This window comes from Thunnus thynnus, chromosome 14, assembly GCF_963924715.1.
Source record: "Thunnus thynnus chromosome 14, fThuThy2.1, whole genome shotgun sequence".
NCBI classification, from domain to species: domain Eukaryota; kingdom Metazoa; phylum Chordata; class Actinopteri; order Scombriformes; family Scombridae; genus Thunnus; species Thunnus thynnus.
Window position 1 is genome coordinate 27,580,208 of NC_089530.1, and position 8,929 is coordinate 27,589,136.

The 8,929-nt window shown below is 38.8% G+C and overlaps 1 protein-coding gene across 1 annotated transcript; it reads right to left on the reverse strand.

Moving 5' to 3' along the window:
- Positions 1 to 465: 465 nt before the first annotated feature.
- thumpd2 (THUMP domain containing 2) lies at positions 466 to 6,885 on the reverse strand. Its single transcript, XM_067610791.1, has 11 exons — positions 6,647 to 6,885; positions 5,666 to 5,804; positions 4,798 to 5,424; positions 4,535 to 4,689; positions 4,074 to 4,151; positions 3,899 to 3,951; positions 3,450 to 3,537; positions 3,018 to 3,089; positions 2,568 to 2,682; positions 1,492 to 1,612; positions 466 to 981 (listed from the first exon to the last, which is right to left on the reverse strand). Exons 1-11 carry the CDS (start codon positions 6,755 to 6,757, stop codon positions 633 to 635), a joined length of 1,908 nt encoding a protein of 635 aa, XP_067466892.1. The 5' UTR covers positions 6,758 to 6,885; the 3' UTR covers positions 466 to 632.
- Positions 6,886 to 8,929: the final 2,044 nt, after the last annotated feature.

Here is an 8,929-nt window from a genome sequence, read left to right on the forward strand (position 1 = left end):
TGAACATGGCTACCGTAGTTTATTTTGAGTCAATCTCACCTATCCTATCTCAGTGTCCTTAGTACTCACTAGAGTAACCTTTGATAAAAACTAGTGTCAGTTTACAGGAAATTACTGAGCCTTTTTTTTGTCTTTTAGCAATTTGTGACCAATTTTTAAAGATTTACATCCTCATGAGGAACCAATGGTTGTGTGACACAGACAGGTTAGGGAGGTTTTGACAGACAAACTGGAATATTGTTGGTTTTGGTCTTTTCATGAAATGATAGCAAGAACATAGAATAATGACAGCCATAACTTCAAAAGCACAATCCAAGTAGGTCTCAAGTTACCTTCTTTCAAATGCAGTTGAGGTGATTCTAATGTAAATTAAAAGCAGATTAGTAAGGTGGGCACAGGATTTTCCTGGAATGGAAAAATATTCCAATCCACAGCTCACACAACACTCAAAATTCACCATTGTTTCAAAAAATATATATTTATTTGCAATTAAAGAACAGTAGGCGAACAAAAGATACATGTCACACATGTTTTAATACAGTCTGGCATTTCAACACAACTACTTATTTTTCATGATAAGTAACAAAGAGAAATTGCTCATTACTTTGAAATGTAACTTCCACCAACACTGATCAAGTGTCTGTCTTGACATATTTATGGATGAGTCCATCTATCGCGCCTAAGCTGACTCTCAGAGTCGCCTGGAGCTTCAGTGAGGAGAGAGGGGGAGACAGACTGTGTTGTAGCCCAGTCTGAGGATCTTTTTCCTGGGTAGAGGATGATTTGACACCCTGGAAGCTTTGGAAAGTCTGCTGTTTTGAGGAAGACAGGGGAGAAAATGGACAGTCTCGTTTCCCAGTTTGAGGCTCAGTTTCCTGGTTAGATGTTGGTCCTGTGCCTTTCTGTGCCAGGAGTTTCTTCAGGAGACAGGACAACTGAGGACTCAGGAGGAGAACCAGGGTACCACCAAAACAGAGGACTCTACACACACAGACACATGTTAATTTAATTACAACTTTTTATATTTGTATTACCTTTTTTTAATCTTACAATTCTAAATAACTGTCTGAAACAAATACATGTAAAATAATATATCTGAAGAATTGCCTATGTCATGCCTATTTGAATAAGTTCTAAATATGCTGCAACAGTATCATAAACCAATCAACATGCGTACATCTGCCAAATTTAAAACCGTTGTAAATTAGATCATTACAAACAGTTTTCTTTTGCTATTCACTCATGAAATTTCTATTGATGATATAAAGGAAAGTTTCAACCTAAAAACTACACAAAAATATCCAATATTACCAAATTTAAATCAAGTTTGGGACCTATACTGATGTGCAACTCAACTCATAGGTTCAGAATTCTGCACAGTACCACAACACAGACCCACATGTGCACACACACAGAAAAAACTAGGAACAGTTCTGTTTCACTAAACAATTTGAAAAGAAACAATGAAAGCAGGAGCACAGAGGCACAAACCTCTCCATCTCAGTGAGGATGAGTGGCAAGTTGGCTGCCATGTTTGTTTTGGTGCCAAACTTCCTGCCAAATGGCAGGTCACAAACGACAGCATCTACACTGGCACTGGGCAGAGGCAGCACTGCACACACACACACACACACACGGGGGAGGACAAACAAGCCAAGAGGTAATTTAGTACATGACAGTAGGGTCCACACTCACCTCCCACTCACTGATTCCCATCCAAAACATGCAGCTTTGGATCCACACTCAACTAAATTAAGAGTTCATTTTCTAAGAGCAAGATATCCATTAAGTAAAAGTGCATTAATACATAATTTATTTTTTTGAAATATTCATAAGTCTATTCATAACAGTTAATGTATTATGTCAGCCCCATGCTCTTGTAGCCAACTATACTTTAAAAGTGACCATAATATGTTTCAATTGGAGCCTGTGTTATTCTAAGCTAATATATTACACAGTACAGATGATGCTATCTTAAAAATGTGGCTGATTTACAAATTATGTGCACAAACTACTAAACACACTGAAACAGGCAGGTTTTGTAAAACCACTGAACATGTCTGCTTTAGTTCTACTGCCTGGCATATGATGGTCAGAAAAATGTGTCTACAGCAGAGTGACTCCTGTTTTAATTAATTGTTTTTAACTAGATGATCCTGCAGAGCTGGAAATGTACCAGAGAGGTTACTTTCCATAAACCATACTAAAAAACACAAATCTATAAACTATTTGCAGAGCACAGGAAAAATGACATTTTGTTTATGTGATATTTTGCTGAATCATGACATGTACATCAATGTCAAAACTTTTAAATAGACAATGTAGGGACACAGTGACATCTTAAGCATCTATTGTCATTTGCATCTATTTGGCAGTTGACCTTATTTATTGTGGCACACACAACTTTATATACAACTTCTATCGATGCATTGAAATGGATTCTACTGAGGCACCCGCTGCAGACTACTGTGGAAATGTGACCTTAGCTTAATGCCAAAAATGTAAAAGGTTTAATGACATCATACATTTCTGATTATTCCTGTGATCATTTTGTGCAGGTTTCCTACCCATGGATGAAGCTTTCAGCAGGTGTATCCTGTTTCCCAGCTCTGCAAACACTACGTTCTCATTGGCTTTCTGCAGCTGTCCGTCATCAATGTCCATACCCAGGAAACAGACATCCTGAAGAGACCATAGGTCAGACTATAACAGTGGTGTTCTAACTGAACACTATTACTACACACTATAAGTGAGACCAAAGATGATTTGTCAAATGGAAAAAAACAATTAACAAAATCAATGAAATCACATAAACTGCACTAATTGTGATGAGGAAATATTACTGAACATATCTGAACAATATTCTTTGCATTAACAATCAGTACATGTGAAAAAAAACAAGTCAACAACTAGAAAAATTGTGAAGTTGTGTGTAGCAGGACTGTCCAAACCTACAAAGTTCACTTTTCAAATTTTTCTACACTTTACAGATATACTGAGTAGATTTCTGTCCTTACCTTATGTTCCTGTGCTGCTTCTATTAAGATGGTTCCCACCCCACACATTGGATCAACCACACAGGAACCTGACTGGGAAAAAAGGAGATAAAATACAGTGCATACTGTTGGTCATCCATACAGTATGACTATGACTGAAGAGAAATATGACATCCCAGTCTGACCAGTGTGCATGCTTATGTTTACCGCACAAAATGTTAAGTTACAGTTGACAGAATCTAAACTGGTCCCACTTTTTCAGGGATTCAAGGAGAGACATAAAATCTGATAATTCTAAATAGAAGATCCCTCTACGGTAAAAACAGGCCGTTGCTTTCATAGTTTAATAATGCCATCTGATTTACATACATAAACAAAAGCATACACATAGTTAAAACATAAATGTACAAAGAATAAAGCAGCAGACACACTGGCGGCTGGGTGTGTAATTACCTGTATCTGAGCCAGCGAGGCCATAGCCCAGGCTACTGTAGACCTCAGTCCTGTGGTTTTAATGTAGCTCCGGTTAGCCAGAGGTAACCTGAAGGAAAGAAACAAGAGCCTCATTCATAAGCTACACTTATGACTGCTCATCAAACTGATTAAAGCTGCGATATGAAACTTTTAAACAAGTCTATAAGCCACTACCATGTGTTTCAGAATTTTTAAAAAAAAACGTTTAGGACAATTTTGGTCATGTGCAGCAGCATTTCCTGTTGGTGATTCTGGCTAGCAGCCAAGGTACAGAGAAATCATAAAAAACTACAATAAGGTCACAAAGTAGTAAGACAACAAACATAATGAAAAGCGCTGTTATATGTTGTTATTACTGTGTTCAGAGTCGTCTTCAAGAGGCTTTCATGGCCGCTCTAAGAGGACGGCAGATTGTTTTAGTCAATAACCTGGTCAGTGGTATCCCCAGCAGGCAGTGGTCATCACTCAAGTTAACAGCAACCTGCAGAAAAGAACAAACAACTGTAACACCAATAAAGACATAGATAACATTTAAATAGCGCGTGCATAATAAATCCACACTCATACAATCAGGAAGATTTTTAGCACAATAAAAGAGTTTACCTCCAGCTGTGGATTCTTCAGGTCAACCTTCCAGCCCAACAGTCTGCTCAGACCTGCTCCGATAACTTTGCTCACCTCCTGTATTAGATATAATTTACAGACACACTATATTCCTCTAAAAATAATATACAGTTTTACAATTTATGTGACTGACATCTCAAGTGGATATGGATGCGGGTATTTATGTGTGTGAGGGTGTTAAAAAATATGTCTTTCTGTCAATTTGATGGAGAACGTAGCAATTTCCCTGCCCGTTTTTCTAGATGATTTGAATCTTTTAACAGTTTTTACAGAGTCCACAAATTAATGAGAGTGATGTATTTTCCCATAAAGTCAGTGCAGCTTTACAAAGATGTTCAGAAGGGCAAACACAAAGATCAAACTAATTTTATTTTAACCTGCCAGAGACAATATGCTGACTTTCTTCTGCTTTGTGATTTGCATCTTCTACTTCCCCTAACCTGTATGCTGAGGTATCGGGACAGAGATCCGGTACACTTGCAGCTGATCCTAAAGGAAGCCGGGACAGAAGAAGGCAGCGGCGACGGCGGCGGCGGCTCTGGTTTGTTCCTGCTGGGCTGCAGTGGTGTCTTATCTCCTCCTCTGGTGGTCTTCACTTCATTACATGGAGGCAAACAAGAAGAAATAAAAACAGAAATGAAAAATGTCAAACTTAGAAGGTGAATTAATAAAAAAAATGAAAAAAATGGATCCATCTTATTACCATGTACCACATTTTCCACAGCACAGTCCTCTGTCATGTCATCTATCTTCCAGCTGCTACTTTCCACATCGTGGTCTAGTCCTGGTGTTGCGTGGTTACACACTGATCCTTTGCCATACAAATCTGTTTCTGACATCATTTCTTTTTCTCCATTTTGTATACAGCTGACAAATTCCATAACCACCCTCCTCCCCTCTTCATCATCCTCTCTCATTATTGCTCTCTCAGATGTCCTCGGTTTCTCTACATTTTTGTCACTACTTGCCTCCTCTTCATCATCCCTCTTTCTTTTTTTCTCCAGTGTCTGGGCTTCGACTCCACAGGTCTCTCTGCTCGTCTTTTCCCCCCTCTGTACTGCACATCTCATCCTCCCGTCTCCACTCTCCTCCTCCCTCTGCTCTCCTGTACTTTTTCGGAACTCCTCATCGCACTTCTCCTCCTCTCTCCTCTGTTCTTCGCTCTCTCTGCCCTCCTCCCTCTTCCTCCCTTCCAGGAAAGTGTTTGATATGTTGACAGTAGTTCTCCTTCCTGCCAACTCCCCCTGCAGGCGGCTCCATGTCATTACAGCACTGGTCCATTCATTTATGTCACCCAAAAGTCTGGACTGCAACACAGAGGCTGCCTTTGCTATGAAAATCACAGAGAACACAAATCACAAGTTGATACAAAAAAAAGGTAATTAGGCACTGAAATGCAAGATTTTTCTTATAGTGATGTGGAAAGATGATTGTTATGATGCATTTAAGGCGACTTTGGGATTTTTAAGCCACACAAGAATTGAGAGACAAACAGTTCGATATGGTAACATGGTGACATGGTATCATCAGTGTTATATATAATCTGTGGATCTGCTCTGTCAGGCTTCTACCTGGGTTTGTGTGGCCAGACAGCCTCACAGGTGAGTCTTGTTTCAACAGGAGGAAGAGTCTCTCCGCAGCCTTCAGCTCACTGACTCTGACGATTGTTGCAGAGGAGCTGAACAACACTTTACCTGGCATCTGACACACCTGGGCATACAAAACATTAACAAAAAGAGCAGGCCAGTGTTTACAGACAAAATTCAACGCCATTGATAAACATGTTGTCCTCTTCATATAAAGTCTATGATCTTGTCAAGTATTTGACTTTTAAAATGCTACTGATCTGCTGCTATATTATGAACCATCCACATCTCTCAGGTCATCTGGGACAGGTCTGTTTTCTGTCCCCAGAGTCAAAACTAAACATGGAGACGCAACGTTCAGTTTTTATGCTCCACACATCTGGAACAAACTCCCAGAAAACTGCAACTCTCCAGTCTTTTAAATCACAACTCAAGACTTTTGTTTGTCACTGCCTTTTATTAAACCTAATTTAAGGGTTAATATCTTACACTGCACTGTAACAATTTATTCTCCTGTTTTATTTTAGCTCATTTTTAATTTCCAATTTAATCATTTTTAATCGTATTTAAATGTATTTTATATTGCCCTGTGTTGCTTTTATATTGTCTTGATGCCTTTTATGTTCTCTGTAAAGCACTTTTAATTGCCTTGATGAAATGTGCTATACAAATAAACCTACTTTGCCTTGACAGATTAATCAATAACAAACAGGGCAAGATGTTTGATTTAACGTTACAGTTGTGTAACAAACTTGCACTAACAATAACTTTGTTGTAAATTAAATAATTATAAACACAAGCTGTTACTTAGAAAAACAACACTTTAAATTATGAGTATTTTTTAATTTATTTGAACTTATTATAATTTCTCCTGTACTGTAGCTGTTAGCTACAAAGTGTGACGGACTATTTTTTGGTGAACAGCCGTTACGACCGTTGGTTTGTCTCTTCGTCAGAAACACTCAGGTCTTCAGCCGCCAGCTTCTTCTTCACCTCGTCAACTAAGAAACGCTCCATCCCGTTACCGGCGGTGCAGAAGTAGCGAACTAAACTCCGCTCACTTCCCGGTTCAGTCATTATGTCGTATATTGTGTCCAGTGTTCACAAACGCTCATATCTGCCAGCAGAAGTTTGTCATGTCTCTTCTTTTCGACCGGGTAAGTCGCCATATTGGCTTGTTTGTTTACACCGGAAACGGAACTACGTCCTCAAACTGCAGTGATGTTTTTAGCCAGTAGGGGTCTCTCTTACACAGTGGATGAATAACAGCTGTATGGCACATTGGAAGCGTGTTTTTTTTTTTTTAACCAGGAACAATTTGCATAATATTCATGTTAACATTTATCACAATGGGGATGTAATAATGTGTCAACAGTGCGCACGCTTGTTCATACTGATTGTCTGTCTAAGAACGGCGTGTCACAGCAGTGCAAAGGCCACAACAATAAGCATTCATTTTGTGATTCTTTTTAATACATGGATTGAAGTGAGAGCTCTTATCAGTACATACACACACACACACACACACACACACAGACACACACACACACACACACACACTTAATACCCATATCCCCTGGTGTACACATAGGTATTCAGACATTCACACACACTCGTTCAACAAAACAACAACAAACTGCAAATGTGCAACTGCATGCACGTTTAGTACACATCATTTCAGACACACAAACACACTTCCCTGCTGCAGTGCAGTACCTGGAGGCTGCTCTGAACAGGTGTTCCTCCAAACTTGGAGGGAAACTTTCAATAAACCCTGAAGCAGAAATAAGTGCTTCCACAAAATTCTCAATTTTTCTATCTACCAGAGTCCGAGTGATCCTCCTTCCATCTGTGTCTCAGCTCTTCACTTTCTAAATCCCTTTCTTATCTCCGTCTCTGCTGCCCTGTCACACTCTCTGTAACAGTTTTTAATCTCCCTCTTTTCTCTCTTTGACATTTTAATGACCCCAAACATATTTAATCCCTTTACTTTATTCGATGAACAGCGTTACTGTTGTTGTCTAGTGCCGTAAACCCCTCAAATGCTGACAGGCTGCTGCAACCTGCAACAGTGTAGTGAATGCTCCTAACAATGAGAAGAATTATGATAAAATAATAATAATTAAAAAAAAAAAAAAACCCTGAACATGAATATTACTGTAGGTTGATGTGATTGGGTAATGGTGGGGGGTGATTTCAACTGGAGCTAGCATAACAAAAATGAATCGATTCTCAATATTTGAAAAACAAATTAGTACGACTATCATAAACAAAACAAACAAACAAAAAAAAACCCATCTGATTTATACAAACACTTGGACAGAAAACATTTCATTTCCAAATGAGAATATTGATATTTGACAACATTACCGGTAAACCCCTAAAATCTAATTAAGAATATAATCAGAAGTTAGAATGTGTCAAGAACACTTATCTGAAACAGTGAAACATTTATGAGAGTGAATACCTGTGCTAAAAAAAAAAAGGTGAAGTACACTGCACAATATGATATCAATATTTATCCTGTGTCTGCCGTGTCTCACAGCAGGAATTTATGGCTCCATAATCACCCAATCTGTCTATTTTGTAAGACTGGTCTCACTGGTTCACATTTGTTACACTGCTAGTGGTGCCAGAGCAAAATGCAGAAATCAAGTTACTTCTGGAAGATCCAGAGGTTTTAAAAGAAATGGAAATAAATCTTAAGACATTGTTGTCAATTGGTTGAGTGGTGATAAGAACCTCTAGTGGATGTCAGGAGGAGGAAAACAGCATGAAGTTGTGACAACACTGCAAAACCTCTTACAGAGAAGGTTGCAGTGAACAGTAAGGTCAACAAAGTGTCTGACATTGATGCAGGTGACCACTATTACCAAACATTCACCATAGCTGCGGCAAATCAAAATATGGTCATATGAATTATCTTTGTAACGGCCATTTGTAACGATTTTGGAGGACAGTGACAAATCATGCGTCCTCCTGTAGCGGGCATCAGACAAGAAAATAGTCATATTGGTTGTTTTGGAAGGCGATGGCAAACAACCTACTCTGTTATTTAGTTCGGATGACTTCTTGGTGTCATGAGAACACCCAGTTTTACTTTACTTTACTTTTTGCTACATTCAGTTTCTTTGACAAGTGGCCACCACTGTCAATTTAGCACATAACCTCTTTATAGAGGAAAAAAACACCTCAATTGAGTGTCTTGCTCTTGATATCAAGAAAGTTTAATTAAAAAAAAAAAAGCTG

Coding starts and splice junctions, on each gene's coding strand:
- thumpd2 (XM_067610791.1), bottom strand. CDS start 6,757: ATGACTGAACCGGGAAGTGAGCGGAGTTTAGTTCGCTACTTCTGCACC. Junction 1,613..2,567: donor GCTGAAAGCTTCATCCATGG/GTAGGAAACCTG, acceptor GTGTGTGTGCAG/TGCTGCCTCTGCCCAGTGCC. Junction 982..1,491: donor ATCCTCACTGAGATGGAGAG/GTTTGTGCCTCT, acceptor CTGTGTGTGTAG/AGTCCTCTGTTTTGGTGGTA.